The sequence below is a fragment of the Aplidium turbinatum genome, chromosome 4 (genome assembly GCF_918807975.1).
Source record: "Aplidium turbinatum chromosome 4, kaAplTurb1.1, whole genome shotgun sequence".
Lineage (NCBI taxonomy): Eukaryota > Metazoa > Chordata > Ascidiacea > Aplousobranchia > Polyclinidae > Aplidium > Aplidium turbinatum.
The window spans coordinates 28,747,459-28,766,001 of record NC_137475.1 but is presented as its reverse complement, the minus strand read 5'-3'; the positions used below and the strand labels follow the sequence as shown (position 1 = coordinate 28,766,001).

Genomic DNA, 18,543 nt, shown 5'->3' with positions numbered 1-18,543 from the left:
CTTTGCTTAATTGCATCTAATACTCTTCAGAGGCGTATTTGTAATCTGCAGGTCGCTGCAGCAGGTGAGGTTTATTGAACAATCAGAAGGCATGATTTAAATCAGCTGATTGCAGTTAAGTAAATGAAGTGAACGTTTTGCCGTCGCCAGCGTAGCCTAGCGGTGGGTTAGAGAAGTAGTCATTTCGATGGCGTGGAATCGATTCTCAACCCTCCCATAACTTTTTTCTCCTCTTATTACCAAGGTATAAAAGACAAAATTAACTAATGAAAGTGCAGTACGAACAGCTCATGGTCGAGAACAATGACGCATTGTATCGAACCCTCAATACGAGGAAGTAACATAATGATGATGATGATGAATTATCAAGCAAAGTTCAAAGCAAACATCAACTCTCTGGCTGAGTGCAAGAGGGGTCACAATGACTACAGTCAGCTGGTTCAAAAGGAAAATTGTCCCGTTAAAGTGTCTACCTGTCAAAACACCCCATCTGCTGCAGTGACCTACAAATTACAAATACGCTCTCCGGAGCACGCTTATTTGTGTCAACTTTTCAAGAATCTAATTTTGGTTGAGTTTTCACACGCAGACTCTCGTCTCTCATCCTGACCCTGACTCTCAGTTCATACTGTTTACTTGCAGACATAGTTTAACTTTTCCTGACAATAATATTAAAAAGACATTATTGAACACAAGTAATTTTCTTCAATAGCAGCTTTATTGCTACTTTTTGTATTTCAACTGAAAAGAACCAAATAAAAGAAATTTATACATGCTACCATTCGTAACAATAAGAGAGGAAGAAATATTTTACATAAACACACTTATAAATATTGATATTGTCGTGTGGCACAAATTGTGCAATATAACGAAAAAGCGTAGAAAAAATGCTCCATATCAAAAGAATGCATGACATAAGACAACTATCCTCAGCTGTTACTTCTATGATGAGATAAGCCTACATGAAACCAAACAACTAGGTAAGCTTAATCAACGTTTAAAGGTGTTGCGATGTTGCTAGTAGCCTACTAATCAAAAGCAAATCGGTTGAAATTTGATACAAATTCTGATACTTTGATTTGTCATTAATTTGCATTACATGAAAACAAATGTAGTGCTACGTCATCAAGGCATAAGCACGCATGACGAAGAATTAGGGAAGAATACACATCACGTCTTCAATCATAAAGAATATAAGCTCATCCGATTTAGAATGCACTCCAACAACACGATACTTCAACATACCGTGCACGTGTTTGGGTACAATTCCTCATGCGCTTCTATTCCCAAGAAAAAAAAAAAACACTGTAGGCTAACAGGTATGCTTAAATTCGAGCCAAATAATCTAATGGTGAAGAAGGTTTAAATTTTTATGTCGAAGATACATTTCGCAATACGAGTTTGCAGTATGCAATTTCCAACTCAGCAAACAAATTTTGATATTGTATATTTTTCGTTGTGCATGATACTCGTCCCTTGACTAATATTCAATCATTGATGCATTGATGTTACTTTCGATTAGACGTTGTTACATTGTTAAATAAAGGTAAAACCAGTACACTTTTGTTTAACGCTTCCATTAATTTGGAGCTGTAAATCCACAAAGGCATCAACCCGAAATAAACCAAACATCTTTGTGACTCAAACAGTATTCAAAGATATTGGCTGAGGGTATTTTTATTTTTAGGCAAGAATACCACTTCCGATGCTATTCTGAAGATTCTGAGAAAAACTGGAGCAACGGACACAAAATTTGTCACCAAGAAGGGTAACTACTTTCAGGAAGCAATTGAAATGCTTTTATCCGCAAGCAAAGCAGCCTATTCATCAAGCTTCATTGAATCGAAAGCAGCTTTAAAATATTGTGGCTCACTTCCTGCACGAAGAGATAAGTCCCCGCTGTGTGGCATGCTTGTGATCCCGCATAGTGCATTTTGAAGCTTTTTGCAGAACATAATCTTCATGACTTTATGGTGATGATGCTAGCCTACTTTTATTGATAACAAAATTGGTGCGGTGATGTTATCAATGTTTCTGGAAGTTGATTCACTTTTGATACCGTACACCTTTGAAATAAAATATATAGTAAAAGTCAATTAAACACTCTTTTAGTTGTTTTAGTAAAGTTCACAAAAAATTGCCATGGTATTATATTGTAGAGTAGTTTACCCTTTCTAGGTGCTTGAAGGCACAAAGAGAATGCAAGCTTTAACACGTTTATATTTCAATAGTTTGCAAGGGAGTGTTGAACCATTTAATTTTTTCCAAACAAACTTTTAACTAATCGTGCAAATGAATTTATGCAAGTGATAAAAAATGAGATTGAAGTAAAGTAGATTTGAAACAATTGAAAATCTCTGTCTGGCAGTGCGGAAATTAACAAATTCGTGAGAGCCTTGTCAAAGATTTGTTTGAGTTTAACAGATTTAGCAGCAATCGGTAAGTTGATGAGAGAGCGAAAATTTGATTCCAGCATTAATCAACTGCATCTTTAGTAATTTCATTCAATTGCTTTTGCAAACTGACACGTATTGGTTCGTGGACCTGCTAAGTATTTAGTAGACCGTGGACTGTGCACAACCAAATGTAAGTTAAACAAATAAAACATCACTTACAGAGCTAAGATTATACAAAGTGACAACAACGTCATAGCTTTTCCTAACTAAACAGCAACTGCTTGACGTTGCTTTCAAAATTTTCTAAAATTGCTACAGATCTGATTGTGAAAAAACAGCCAGTAGAATCAAGGAAAACTCTTGAAAGCAAAAGCATAACTGAAAATAACAAGCAAGAGCAACGTATCTATGAAAACCAAATTGAAAAAATTGATGCTACACATTGTGGGCAGCCGTTAGAAGTAGGAAGAGCTCATATCTGCTTTATGTCTTTTGAGAGGAACCAAAGAGCATTGGGTGAACAGGATCGTTGAGTGGTTAATCTGGGTCGGCAACAATGACTTTCTCAGACATCAAAAACAAGCCACCTCTAAGAAAAGACGCATAACATGGACAACACTACAGTATTGAACAATACTAGTAAAATCATCGAGAAAAGAGCTAGGTTTCAACCAAAATAATCTGAAGCTGTCTCCGAAACTAAATATACTTGATCGAAATGCATTTTAAGAAAAAAAATTGCGGAGTTTCAACTTTCTGGGTTCTTTGAAAAGATTCCAGGTCCCAAAATCATCACTGTCCGGGTCAAAACGTACTCGCCTATCAACGCTACTGTACAGTAGGTGAATGCAACTTCAACAATACTAAGCTGCGTTGCTGCAGTGCATGTAGGCTATAATTGCACCATAAAGAGTATCGTTAATTTTGGCATGCAAATACTTAGATTTGAAATGTCGTAATGAAGAGATATCAATTCTTCTGAACACTTTACATAGCGTTTTGTCCTATAGTGTATTTATGAGCATTTTGTTGCCACGAAAGCTTGCAATGTGGGCCCGAGTGAACGCAAATTGAACCAGTTTTGTGACGTTGCAATGCAAGTAGATCTTATTGCTTTGGTCTCTTGGGATAAGGGAAAAGGTAATACTGATGCATCAGTGCCATTCTATCAACCGCTTTGAAAATGTCTCTTATTTATAGCAAGCATAAGCGATTAAAATGATAGGTTTTAATCAGGCAATGTGACGTGAGTTGCAGTGTAGAGTAGACAATAGCCTACATTTGGTAGGCTGCCGTACTTTCAAGCAACTTGAAAGGCGCGAGAAGTATTATGAAATACAACTCCAATTGATGGCAACTCGACTGCATTGTGTTAATTGTTGGAAACCTGCATGAATTCGGTTTAACAAAATAAGTTTGCCAGTCCATGTCAAAATACTTTTATAATGGTATGCAAAGCGTCTTTGGTCAGTTACTGTAACTCTCATTTATGCATGTGATTGTTTGATTAATTTCTTATGTCAAAATTTGAAGACATTGAATATTACAGAAAAGCAATAAAAGATATAAAATACTAGGCCTACTATTTTAGTGGACGTTGACCAGATATAAATTATACAGATTGTCAGAAAATATTGATTTTGAACGACCGATTGCATATTAATGGAAAATTTCTTCAAATATTTAATCTTGTTGTCTCCATGCTTGCAAAAGTAGTCATCTAATGCAAATAGGCTACGATCTTCCAATTTGACAGTTTGAAGTTGACACATCAAGGGTTGTAAAGGTGGCTTCTTTTGTCTATCACGATGCCACATTTTGCTAAGTGGATATCTACCCTTGAAACTTAAAGAGGTTTGCTCGATTTCATAACAAAAACTAATTGGGTGTTGTTTGTATCTAGCCGTTTTTTTTCTTTTTACAAATGAGAACATTTTATTGAAAACTGTCTGGAAAAAAACACTTCTTCTTCTTCTTTCGTATGAGAGGCTGTTTTTTTGGACTACATTTCATTGGGGTCAAATGTCCGGGCATTCTTCGAGCAGCCACTTGATTGTAGAGTCCTCCAGCGTTGACAGGCCAACTGCCCTTGGAGGAGTAAACGTCGGGCAGTGGTAGAGGATGTGATCTGCTGTCTGTTCCTCTGCACCACAGTTGCATGCCGCAGATGTAGATAGGCCCCATTTGTGCATCAAGGAAGCGAAGCGCCCAACACCCGTGCGGAGGCGATTCAGCCGTACCCAGGCAGGTCGTCTGAGCTCCTTTCCTGGTGGCATGGCATGGGAAAAAACACTTATCACACAAGTTGCAGCCCTTTGTAAATAATCATCATAAGTTGGTGGTGTATGAAAGGTTGACTCAGTTGTGCATCTGAGTGAGTTTAATACAAACTTAAGAAGTTACGGTGGGGAAATACATAGGCTACCAGATTGGAGTTAGTGAGGGCAGTGAAGGTTGTTAACAAACTAATTTATTTTTTCCAATAAAAATTGGTAAAGCAGCGTCATGAAACGACAACGTCTAACTGGTTAAGTCAAAATGTATTGAAAGTAACCAACCGTAATCACAGCTAAAAATCAATAATCTTGTTGCCTCTTGCATTTGTTAGCAAAATAATCCTCAAACGATTCTTCTATAAGAGCCAGCAAATCGTAATAAAGGTGAATGTGGCATTTAAGTTGCATAGGTTAAGCTACGCTAACCTTCTGCTGCTTGAATGGAGATAAACATAAGGATTGTTTGAAAGAGTAGTAGGCCTAGTAGGCGTATTGAAGGACAGAGAGAATTTTTACAGCCACAAGCATAACTGCTGATGGAGTGAGATAGCGGTAAACCTGGTCGTGAGAAAAGCAACTGAGAACTGTTTGTCCTAATTTGTGCGTAGAAAGAAAAATAATTCACACAAGCATACTCCATTCTAGATTTGATTACGATGTTTATTCTTTCAGTGACTTTTGCAATAATCTATGCAAATTTCTTCCTCTAGTATTATTTATAAGAAAAATCTGCAACTTTATCTACAAACCTAATTTACAATTTCAAATATTTCATTTTCACAAAGGCTGCAGATTTTCTTTGTGTACGTATCCTTCCGTATGTGGGCATCGAGTTAGGACGTAGTGGGAGTCCTTGACTGGTCGAGAAAAATTCACGGCAACCACCTGAAATCAAATGATGTTGTAAATAACGATGTGTGAATGATGGGATTGCTGCAATATTGAGATGAAGATCAGTTTGTTTCGCTGTTAAAATATTAAAGCGTGGGCTAAAATTCTTTACAGACTAAACGTTGGCCAGAACAAGCAAAATGTTTACTTGATTTTTCTTCAACTGAATTTCTTTTTTGCTGAAATCTTGCAGGAGTGTTGCATTTGAGCACACGTACACTTTTTCCTTAGGACGAAGTTGCATGACGTAATTGCATGGGAGGAATCCCATTTTGTTGCCGCATTCGCCCTTTATACGTACAATAGAAGTAATTTCAAAAATGTGAAAGCAAATCAGGGCTCAAATTAATGGCGTAGCCTATTACAAAAGATTTTAGACAGTAAAAGTAGAAAACTTTCATTACTTGACTCCACAGAATGATACACAAAACTCTTATCTTCATGATTGATAACAAAAGAGTTTTCAGAAGCATAATCGCAAACTTCATTGATTGGTTGGGCATTGAGTCGCACCGACAATTATCAAGCAGGTATTAATGTAGGCAAATATCTCCTGATAAAAAAATTATCCGGACAAAAAACACCTTGAAAAATCCACCCTAAAAAAAAACGCTCGGCATAAAATCCCTCTGGTTAATATTTCTTGTATAAAATTCTACTGAATCGTATTATCAAATTTGAATACTCTCACAACACAGCACAATGACATACGAACGCAAAAGATTTATTTCATAGATTTATAGCTTAATACACTAATAATAAAGTTAATTTGAGATAGCACCAAGAAGTAACTTACCATCCACCAAACATCGTTGCTGTCATCGATGACATGGATTCGATCACCGATGCTGCAGTGAAAATCAGTTGGTGATGTAAAGAGTAACTTGGATGATAATTAGGCTACTAGCTCTAAGCACAAATTTACCATTGTCCAAGAGTGCAGTATATTATCTTGACGCAATTTGGCTCCAATGATTTAATATAACTTTTGTTTTAAAATCGATGTCGAGATTATGCTTTAATACACGTAATTGTTTCGACTAGGGAAGTGCAATCTATTTCATAAGTAACCTTGTGAAATAATACAGTAAACACGCAACGGGATGTGTCACGCCATCACAGTGAAAACAGACGTCAACCTAATAAAATAACCGCCTAAGTCATTTTTTTGCAAAATTGAGATATTTGTACGAAAATGATTGGATACGCAGAGCGGTTGTTTTGACTAGGTCACTTGTTCAGATTGTTCACTACAGAGTATAGCATGCTCAAAAAATTAAACTGCCTAAGTCATGACATGGACATAGGCAATTTAATTTCTTGCCTAAGTCATTCGATTTTTGATTTAGGCAAAATGACTTAGGCAAGAAATTAAATGTCATGGGATGGACATAGGCAATTTAATTTCTTGCCTAAGTCATTCGATTTTTGACTTAGGCAAAATGACTTAGGCAGTTTTTTTATTAGGCTGTCGAATGCTACACTAAAACAGAGGTCACGAAAACAAAGCAAGATAATGTGCTATTGAGAAAACTACTGAAGGTGCGTGAATTCTGTGGCGTGAAAGTAAAGTGACAGCACTATTTAATTTACAACAAGAAAATATTTTTATAATCGGATCAGGTTTATAGTCCAGCTATGGTATTGATACAATAGCAATGTGGCCTACCGCCGCCTACGTATGTGTACAAGTAATTCACTAGGGAATATATCAAACAAATTACATCAAAGTGTACTTTATCTAATAAGAAGCTATAGAAAGATTAATAATTGGTTTTCAGCCAATTGTCAATTGACTTTTATGTAACTGAAACGAAACTCAAATTGTTGCCGAAAATTTCTATTTTATTAGTTATAGACCGAACTTCTCAAGCAATTGAACAGCGGCATAGGTTTAACGATATTTAGATTAGAAGTATTCTGTTGTGATTCCTTTGAGAAACCTATGCTTCTCAAATGTGCATTTTTGGCGGATAGTTATTACTGAATAAGTTACCAATATATCTAAAAGGACCAAGCCAATCTATTGACCACCAGTTAAGGCATAGGCCCAAGTGATCAACTGTGAAAGAATAAATGTAAACACCAAACTTACACTACAAGAGGTTGAAAAAAGGAAGAAATAAAACCGATTTCTTTTTGTAGCACCCTTATCTTGAAAGCTTGTTAGAAAGATAATAAATTTTTTAGTCGATTGACCGATTTATACTGTATTTAAATTTGATCAACCTAGGTTTTAAAAAAAACAGACCGACATAAGTACGTAACCGACCACAGGCAATCTAGTAAAGCCCTCCAGAAAGGTGTAAGTCGGTTTCCCTTGCAAAATCAAAACTATTAATAGCCTACATGTGATATTAAACGTTGAATAAATGTGATACTGAAATCGGCATTTGGTAATGTCAGCATTAGATCAGCGGAACTATAAAGCTAACATGAAAAGCAGGAACAAACAACGTCTGGAAACGTCGAAACGATGCAAAAACTGTTACTAGATAGGAAGAACAATGCCAGTTGCGAATATGACTTTTTGAGTCATCATGATTAGGTTCAAGAAAATCGGATGAATCAGTTTTAAATTAATTTAAAAAATCAAACAAATGATTTAGTCTTTTGTTAACTATTGTACTGTGGAAAACTTCCAAGAATTAAACTAAAACAAGTAAAGATTCACAAATAGCCGTGTCCAGTCTCAAGAGAGAAATTAATGCAATTTGCTGAAGATCTGCATTGCAGCTATAAAGCGGATATGGCGCAATAAGAATCAGCTCTTACCTCAAACTCAGATCGTCTTTCTCCCTTGCTTTGTACTTGTATAGAGCAACATACATGCATCCTTCTTCTGTTTGCCGCTCAATCTGACAATTCAATCATTAAATTATTTTTATCTGATTTCTTTATGTATTTGTACCAGTTCGCTTTTGTAACTTGGTGCAATAGTAGGCCAAGTTACAAAAGTTTATTGTTTGTTTGTAAAGTTTGATTGTTTGTAATACTGTGTTTGTATGTTGTAGAATCTGGAAAGCAACCTAGCGAGCAGAATGTATTGTGGTAGCCTATGCTTGATTTTTATTCGCAAAATTACTTATTATAGACGATGCATAATAATATTCATTGTCTCAAACTACGAAGTAAACAGCTTAAGCTTTTTGAACAATCTACTTGAAAAGCAACGTTTGTGGCCTCACTGGTCTGCCTCTATTTCGTTTTTTATTCATTTAAAATACTTAAATATTGCACATATGATATTAAAACTTTATTGATTAAAATTAATGAAATTTAGGCTATCATTTTGTTAAAATAGTCACTTTGCACTTGTCAAAAGCGATTTGTTAAGATATATTTAAGTTTTTAGAGCCATAGAGTTAGAACAAACTGTCCTTCGGGTAAATAGGCTAACTACAAAAAAGAATATAAACACATTATCCATCTCTAAGTTAAAAAGTTACAAAAACATTACAGAAGCGAAGAAGGAAACTGTGTGTAGAATACTGTAGCCTACTCCTTCATACCTCTTTAAGTTGCTGCTTGCTCGTATTGCTCAAACCGTTTTCAGTTTCTGCAAACAAGTGTTTGAAACACAATAAACTACTTGTAAATCAGCTTGTAATATTCAGAGAATATTAAATTTTGCGAATAATATTTGATGGAAGCTTATGATGCCCGTTGATACCTTAGAATAAGTTGCACTTTTTTTTGATAAAAAAAAAAAAAATTATTTTGTTTCCTTTGATCGCAAGTTCGATTTTACACAGAGTGGGCCATGCAAAACTTTACCTTCTTGGGAATTGTTTTGATCCAGATCAAGTGTTGGTGGGGTGTTAGAAGATGCCTTTCCAGTTTTAGCTTTATGTTCTCTCAGAAAGGGTAGCATTTCTCTTTCCCCTGCGACGCTACAGATAGCATCCTCCGATCTGGCAGCACGACATACATCCTGTTAACAATACAAACTTAACAGTTTTCAAGGCCATTTCATCAATCACATAAAGATACAAAAAAAATCCAGAAACTTACAAAACCTTGAATTTTTAAAGCTAGTTTTATGATTAGAGTGGAAGTTTGGTAAAGATTTTTTTATTGTACCGCAAGTAGTATTGTACCACGTTATTGTACCACGTACCTAAAACCTATCAGGGAACGAAGCCAGACAGGCATAATCTATTTTATTCGCCAGTAATTATGAAGGTCACGGCTAGTTTGGTGTCCAACAATTGTTATCAGCGTATTTTACAAGTTTATTTCGAATACAAAACCGATTTAGAAAACTTTTTAAACTGAAAAAAATTTTTTTCTACTTGCGTTAATACGTTAAACCTCTGAAAAAAATGCAAAATTTTAAGTTCCAACCAAAATATATTCAAAATTTTTAAACTCTTGTTGGCGTATAAAGTCTTCTCTAATGTCTTCCTTGTTGACAATAAATGAATATCGTGCAGTAGAAACTTTTACATCGCAAGCCTTGGCAGTTTAACTGAAGTGTTTAAAGCTACGTCCACAATGACGCACGTATAGGCTGCACTATGTTGATTGCAAGATCCGTTTTTGCAAGGTCGAGGCAATATCACAAAGAATGGATTTAAACAAGGCCATTTCAAACCACCCTATTTTGTAATGTGAAGAGGATGTTTGCATCCAAGCAAGCCCAAATTGCTAGACTGTGCAAAGACTATAGGTGAAGTGATGATATAATTCACGAAATCTACACTACACAATCGTTCCATCATTGTTGTAAGCCGAAAACGCTCAACATATTATGGTACTACGACAGTTTATTGAACGACAGTTTATCGAACGACTATTGATCGAACGACAGTTCATCGAAACGACTGTTTATCGAAACGACTGTTCATCGAACGAAAATTAATCGAGCGACTAACCTTAAAACTCTAACCCTAGATAAAATTTGTTTCGTGAGATTCGTCGTCCGATAAACTGTCGTTTCGATAAACAGTGGGTCGATGAACTGTCGTTTCTATAAACAGTCGGTTCGATTAACTGTCGTGTCGATGAATTGCCGTTAGATAAACTGTCTTTCGATAAACTGTCGTTCGATTAACTGTCGTTCGATAAATTGTCTTTCAATAAATTGTCGCGTCACGACATTTTATTGCAATCGGCTACAATTTTATGACGGCAAGGCCCCAAAGCCCACAGTCCCAAGATTTTATTTTTCCGTGCCCATATTTAACCCTATCTGTAGCGACACCTTCCTCCTGCCCTTCACAATAAGCATTTTGTCTCAGGTGACTAGACATTTTCATAAAACTGCCCACGTTATAGCAATTGACACTGCTACATTATAGACACTGCCATGGCCACCTGGAGATGCGGCCTGATTTGTCACATTTTGCAGATTTTGATTACAGCTACTGCTGGTTCTTTTTTTTTTTTTTTTTTGCTTGACTGGTGCTTGACTGACATTTTTTTAGATGTTCTTACTTTTTGCGGTTTCCTAATGACATAAAACTTTTTTGTTGCCTTGGGGAAGCGGTAGCAAATGAGAAAAAGTAAGTTGAAAAACGCAAAATCAGACTGTTATTGAAAATTAACAGTGTGACTAAAATCTTCAAAATCAAACTTGCTTTGTTTTTCAACATGTGAGGATGTTAAAACTTATTGTGTCATCTGGGGAAAAGAATAAAGAAAGCGTAAAAATCTAATTTTTAGAAAAATTTATTTAAACGTTCGCCCAAAGTTAGAAAAACCTGGAAATTTCTGCAAAATGTGACAAATCAGGCCGTATCTTTAGGTGGCCATGACACTGCCTACAATTATTTTGAAATGTAAAAACGCCCAAAAATGCCTTATATTTATGAGCAAAAGTAATTTTTGTTTAGTTTAGCATTATAGGTTATTTCATGTTATAATTCAAAAATATGCGTTCGAACGCTCAATTTTGAAGCTATTTTCGGAAAATTAGAATAAAAACTAACTTTCTGACGTTTTTCATCTCAAACACTTTATCTCAATCAATTTGTTGGGTAAAAATTTAATTTCTATACGCACAATATACATGACTATTATCTTGTAAAATATTTTGGCTCTGTACTTTCCATAGCTCCGGTTATTAGCGATTAATTAGCACGCGGGGCTAAGATAGCCGGTGACGCCTACTTTCCGCGTACGAAAATAGCTCGAACTAAGATAGGGTTAAGTCTTTTGTGTTTTGGAAATTATTTTTTATGGTTCATTTAGTCTTTGATACATTCCCAACGGAAAGTTCTACCTAAACGCAACATTGTTCGTTTATTGTTAATGTTTGAGCTGTAGCCTACGTTGGCCCAAAAGACAAGGCGTAGGTTTCTTTAAAATCATATTTTTGTAAACTTCAAAGTCTCAATTGTATAATTTTAAAAGGTAGGTCTACCTGAAATGATGTGCTGCACTCCGGGGTGGGTTCAGATAACTGATGTTTTAACTTCGGTGTTTTCCTTTGATTGTTCTTGCGAGGAAAGAAAAAATTGGAGTCTCCTTTTGCGGTCGTTTCTTCAGAACCAGGAGAAACTGAAATTTAAATATTCTATATTTTTAAATATCTTTATCCTTATGAAACTCTATAATATGTTTAAGTTGTTACCACGGCCATTAAGAGGGTAACTTGGGCCCAACACCAATCACACTCTCAGGCCATCAAAGCAAGACACTGCTAAAAAACAAGACACCTTTTAAGAAGAACCCAAGAAAGGGAAACAGGCCAATTAGTAAAACTAGCAAGAAAAAAAAAAGAAGTTTTCACTGAGAAAACAGGAGCTGTTTTTAAAATGAATGAAATGGCCTTGCTGCTTATATACCAGGAAAATTGCCTGATTTACATTGTAGCTATTACAAGCGTTTTCTTTACCTTCCTGCCTTGAGCGCATTTGCACGAATCAGATTTACTGTTGATGTTACGATTTCTATTACGTTAGACATCAGTGGCTTAACAGTATTTTCTTGGTGTAAAATGCAGTGGTGCCATATCACAGCGGTAACATTATCCTCTTTACACCATCTGTTAACAAGTCCTTGAAGAAAACCTTTACTTGATTTCTTCCCAAACCATAGAAGGACATACTTATCTGTTGCAACTGAGCACAGCTTTAACGGGTCCAAATGTGCTTCTAAAAGGTTTAAACGACATTCACGAAACATATAGTAGGGTGTCCCACTTTTAGGCGACTTTTCAGGAAAATTAGGTTCGGGTCAAATTCTGAATGGATTTTCGTCACTGATTTCAAAAATGACGTTATTTTTTCATTATGACGTCATCTTGATGTGTCAGCTAGCGGATTTTTGCTATTTTGGCCTTATCACGAATATGGCAAGAGCTAGAGACTTGGAACTTGTGCCAAAATGACTGGAAGGGACGATTTCCTATTTGTTGTCAATACAATATGAAACGCTAACTGCAACAGAAAAGGAGTTATTTTGAAAAAAACATGTTTTTGCTCATTTTTGGACAAAAAAATGAGAAACACGGCAATTTTGCTACAATGATGCTTTTATTTTGATTGTTAAGTTGCTCCACCTTGTTTAGCAATTAAGTACAGTGGTAGTAGTAGTGGTACACACTCTTGAATGTCTCTTCCATGTAAATGAGATTTATTTTACACACGCAAAAAGCTTTTTGGAAGGCAAAGTGGAAGGCCCTAATGCATACGAAGATGGTGGTTTGATGAACATAATTAGGTTAAGAAAATATCAAAACTTAAGCCCCAACATCTGAAAATCCGACAATATTGTAAAGTTTCATCACAGCTATAGCCGCAAATCATTTAAAAGTCAAGATCTTATGGTTTTCTGAGCACAAGAAAGAAGCTAAGATTCATCTTTTCGGAGCGACCATATGTGTCTTCTTGCTATGGCAGTTCATTTAGTGATGAATGTTCCAGGAAATTTGAAACCCCTACTTTTTATCGTCAAGAAAGGTTATCCCATGCGCGTTGAATAACAACAGCGAGTGGTTACTTAAGATTGCTGATTTTTGGGTATTGTGTTGGGCCTCAGAATATCCCTAAACTTCAACGTATGGTTTCTTTTATTGTTTGTGTTTATTTGCCAGCATTTTTACTCATCCATCTTAAACCTTCAGCTGCTGAAGGTCCCTCAATTGGTAATGCTTACAAGAGATTTATTACTTGCATATAAATCTGTGGATGAACCAGTATTCAACGCTGTTCTGAAACATTTCGTTAAGCATGCATCCCAATGGTTGAGCCCTAAAAATGTTGCTTTAAGTTTAAGTCCTCCACGCTGAAGCTCCGCCTTTTGCTGCTGATGCGGCAAGACAGAAAAGTTTTCCAAGAAACGTTGATATCGAGCAGACGCTTTTGAAGCGTAACAACTTAAGCGATTTTTTTCTCCGAAGAAAGTAAAATGGCTCCACGCAATGCATGTTTTTCATCTCCATCACTGTTTTTGCGTATGATCAACAACAACAATCGAGGAACAGAGCGCTTTATTGGCAGACTGAAACGCGTTGTGAACGGCTTGATTCGAGATGACCAAGATGATTTGGCCAAAACAGACTTGCGCATTTGTGCTGCTTTGCACAGTATGGTGTGATAAATAATCCCATTGAACTGTGTTGTGTTGTTGAATGGTGGTTTTGTTTGATAGATCTTTGATCGAAATTTTCAAGGGTTTAAAGTTAGCTAGTATTAGTAATTACAACATGCATGTAAAAATCAATGCTGAGGTATATAACCAATTGAAAATACAATATGCTAGAGTGCTAGACTAACTACCACTGTACTTAATTGTTAAACAATGTGGCGCAGCACAGCAACTTAACAACCGAAATAAAAGCGTCACACATGGCCACCTGGAGATGCGGCCTGATTTGTCACATTTTGCAGATTTTGATTACAGCTGCTGCTAGTACTAAACTGACATTTTTTGAGATGTTTTTACTTTTTACGGTTTCCTAATGACAAAAAACTTTTTTGTTGCCTTGGGGAAGCAGTAGCAAACGAGAAAAAGTAAGTTGAAAAGCGCAAAATCAGACTGTTATTGAAAATTAACAGTTTGACTAAAATCTTCGAAATCAAATTTTCTTTGTTTTTCAGCATGTGAGGATGTTAAAACCTATTGTGTCATCTGGGGAAAACAGTAAAGAAAGCGTAAAAATCTAATTTTTAGAAAAATTTATTTAAACGTTCGCCCAAAGTTAAAAAAACCTGGAAATTTCTGCAAAATGTGACAAATCAGGCCGTATCTTTAGGTGGCCATGCGTCACAGTAGCAAAATTGCCGTGTTTCTCATATTTTTGTCCAAAATGAGCAAAAACATGTTTTTTCAAAATAACTTCATTTCTGTTGCAGTTAGCGTTTCATATTGTATTGACAACAAATAGGAAATTGTCCCTTCCAGTCATTTTGGCACAAGTTCCAAGTCTCTAGCTCTTGCCATATTCGTGATAAGGCCAAAATAGCATCCGCTAGCTGACACATTAAGATGGCGTCATAATGAAAAAATAACGTCATTTTTGAAATCAGTGACGAAAATCCATTCAGAATTTGACCCGAACCTAATTTTCCTGAAAAGTCGCCTAAAAGTGGGACACCCTAATATATAGCCTATCTCTTTTGTTGTGCTACAAATGGAATGCGAAGTGAGAAATTGCTCTTAAATGTTTAAGTCTAGCGTAACTCCCCTGATAAACACGATTAATTGCTCTGTATCCGTAGTGTGGAGAAACATTATTATAAGGCATTTTCTTTGCTAGCAAGTAAATTATGTGACAACTGTGTAATGTGTATCCGCGCCATTTCGGCCAGTTCTTTTTGCACAAATAATATGTTTTGCTGTATTGATGAAGGCCGCCGTTGAGAATCACTGGTTTATAGGACACAATTGTCGTTACAATTCTCATAATGCATCTTTTTGCTAAAGGTAAGTAGGCCTACGCAAATGCTTTTTTATGATTGGGGAGTGCGTGATTGCTCAAACTGGGCAATTATCATTTTGAGACTTTTAACCACGGGATTTAAACTTTTATGAGTTAGACTTCACAAGAAAACTTTAGCTAAATCATCAAAACTCTGTCATCCTACTTACATTCTTTGTAGCGGAGATCAATTCCTTCTTTCAAAACTTTATAAACTGTATCAAAATCTTTGCTTTTCCCTGAAGCAAAAAACTAAGAAATTACCAACCTACGACTTAGAACAAAATAACAATAGAATGTTGAAAGGTGACGTGCAGGTGCACATAAGTAGGAAATGATGGGAAGTAAATTGTTATACTTGCTGGTTTTGAAGGTGAATAACACCCTTTTCATTTATGGTTGTTATACCGCGTGCAAAACGAAAGAAAACGTGTCATCTGAAAGGTATATGGGATATCAGTACAGCAATGAACGGAAAAAGCTTTGGAATAAGCTTAAATGGCGCATGAGCAGTTGCAGCTCAAACATCTCTTCCCTAGAAAGCTTACATAACTTGGTCACCGCATAAAAATTATATTTAAAGATTTCACATGCAGTCCAATTCAGGTTATTTAGCTGAACTATCTAGATTACAAGCAGTTTGCTATGTAGTATTAAAACAGAGTGACTAGAATGTTGTCTTTTCACATTTTGTGAAGTTTAGTGAAAAAGTTACATTTTAAAACGTTTTTTTTTACCTGTTAGCCTAGTCTTAAGGTGGGTGGAATATTATTTAAAAGTTCTTCGGTTATTCTAACAATTTTCTGCAAGAAGCGTCAGGATTTCCAGTACCACATTACCACAAATAGGCCTACTCCCTGCATAATATGCAGTTATCGTGAAAAGATATTATAGGCCTACATTCCTTGAAGCCAAGAGCTGCACGTAGCACTTTGCAATTCGATCGAGGTTCCACTGTAAGCTGACTGTAATTTCTTAGTGATAATAGCAGGATAAAACAAAATTACCTTTTATTATATTTCCTGATTCATCTTTGTCTTCTTTACATTCAGGCAATTGTCGACTAAATCCAAACGAACCGAGCTGTAAAAGATGAGTTTTTAGATACAACTCTTAATAACTAGATTTCAGGTGATAACCAGAAATATTAAAGAATGCACCAGAGCATTTTTACCACAACCACAAAGCAAATATTTGCCTAAGTGTCTTAAATGATGAGGTGAAAAACTGTTTGCTCGTTAAGTCTCTAGTGGCCTCTCATTATAGTCTGGACAAACAGTAACAACTTGGAGCGGAAAAGAACAAAACACCAGCTTTAAAATCTTAAACAAAGATTGCGTGTGTTAAAGAGAAAAAGAAGTATGCCTGCATATATAAAACTGCAGATTGAAAACTAAATTATTAAGAACACGCCTTTCGCCTAATCTGGCTTGCATCTTTAGATTCTTCATCTTCTGGAGACTTTGCTTCTTTGCTTATACTTGCTCTTCGAGGGTAAGGAAAAAAGGAAGGGAGGGTGTGAGTGTGCTTCAGTTTTGATTTTGGACGAGGGGCCGCATCTGTGTCCGAGTGTGCTCGGTTAACTTTATGCGAATTACTCGGATCCCTTTGACCAAAGACTTCGTCTTCTCCAGGACTGACAGGGGACACTGGAATCTCCGTTCCTGTTTCCGACTGAGAATTTCTTAAGTCATCTTCTGTATCGTTGGACTCAGTTGTCTTCTCCGTCACTGGACTCTCGCTATAACTTCGGTGATGACGTTTTTTAAACATACGTCGAAAATTTCCGATGGAAAGGTTTCGTGAACTTCTTCTTCGGACTCTGCTTGTTTTATCATCTTTCGGTGAAGCAGAGTTAAAATCGTTGACATCACCCTGCTCTTCATTGTCAAGTTCTTGTCCATCTTCGCCGTTTGAACCTTTTTGCAAAGCAGAATCTTCAAGGTCTTCTTTTGCGCTTATATCGTTGGAAAGAGACACGCTTTTTACATCTTCAGACTTTTCTGCCTGTGGTTTGTCAACCTCTCCAAGTGTCTCGTTTTCAGTATCACCGCAAGTTTTCAACTCTTCATTAATTTTGAGGTTTGCTTCTATTTCAGATTCTGTTTGTCTGGCTGAACCATCCGTGTTTTTTGATTTAATTTCTATAACTTCATAACATTGGTCAACTTCAGTGTCTTGTTTGGTTTCTAGATCAATTGGGATGTCTTTGTTGTCATGTTTGGACTGCGTTTCAATTTCATTCAAAGAACTAAGGCTTGAGCTATTGCTTCCAGCCACTCGAAGTTTTAAAAAGTGATTCTGCAAAGTGCTTTGATCTCCTTCACTTTTAACCTTAATGACGTTTGTGATATCCTTTGTATCACTGAGAGCAATCCCGTTCGTTTGTAGAGATGTCGTATTCGAGGTCATGGTTGCATCATCAACAAACCAACTTATGAATTTTTTGCAGCTTTTACGTAAATTTACAAATCAGCAGCCTACTGTTGTTCTCCATTTCACTGTACGAAAAATTGTAGGCAGTGAACCTTGAAATAACATCAGTCAGTTTATTTTACAAGCCATTTGTAGTTTCCTTTATGGCTGACAATGAAAAATACAGACTGAAGTTATTCTCATATTAACAACCTCACTCTCTTCAAGCGGTTAAAATAATCTAAACTTATTTCAACTTGAACATCTTAACCCAGATCATATGTTGCAACTTATATATCAAGTTATGAAGTTTACTTTCTGAAAAAAAGCGAAAAGTACTTGTACGGTGCAGGTGTTGTAGAAAGTAGTGCAGGCCATTCAGGCCGGTCTCTAGTCGGCGGCATGGGAGAAGAACTCCGTCACAATTTATTCTTCTATTTACCTTTTTTGCTGGATTTTGCGATTTAGCTTGCGCATTTTTTAAATAGCTTTATGAACTAATTGCCACACAGTTGACTATGCGATATGCCCATTGCCTACAAAGCTAATACATTGCTCACTTGTAATAAATTCTAATAATATTCGGACTGAGACGCCTCTAAGTGCTGCATTGCGCTTTCAGCGTAAGCGCACTGCAAATAACGAGCAAGAGCGTTTGCATTGCAACTTAGCTTTCGTCTTCCAAACTCTCTCGGGA

At 36.3% G+C, this 18,543-nt stretch overlaps 1 protein-coding gene across 1 annotated transcript; it reads right to left on the bottom strand.

Annotated features, from left to right (window-relative positions):
* Window positions 1-787: 787 nt before the first annotated feature.
* On the bottom strand, window positions 788-17,914 carry LOC145769036 (uncharacterized). Its single transcript, XM_082580635.1, has 11 exons — window positions 16,845-17,914; window positions 16,439-16,514; window positions 15,602-15,670; window positions 11,931-12,067; window positions 9,341-9,497; window positions 9,076-9,122; window positions 8,339-8,421; window positions 6,360-6,411; window positions 5,712-5,852; window positions 5,422-5,557; window positions 788-2,066 (listed from the first exon to the last, which is right to left on the bottom strand). Exons 1-10 carry the CDS (start codon window positions 17,841-17,843, stop codon window positions 5,450-5,452), a joined length of 1,869 nt encoding a protein of 622 aa, XP_082436761.1. The 5' UTR covers window positions 17,844-17,914; the 3' UTR covers window positions 788-2,066; window positions 5,422-5,449.
* Window positions 17,915-18,543: the final 629 nt, after the last annotated feature.

Coding starts and splice junctions, on each gene's coding strand:
- LOC145769036 (XM_082580635.1), bottom strand. CDS start 17,843: ATGACCTCGAATACGACATCTCTACAAACGAACGGGATTGCTCTCAGT. Junction 16,515..16,844: donor CAAGCCAGATTAGGCGAAAG/GCGTGTTCTTAA, acceptor CATCTTTTACAG/CTCGGTTCGTTTGGATTTAG. Junction 8,422..9,075: donor GCAAGCAGCAACTTAAAGAG/GTATGAAGGAGT, acceptor TTGAATTGTCAG/ATTGAGCGGCAAACAGAAGA.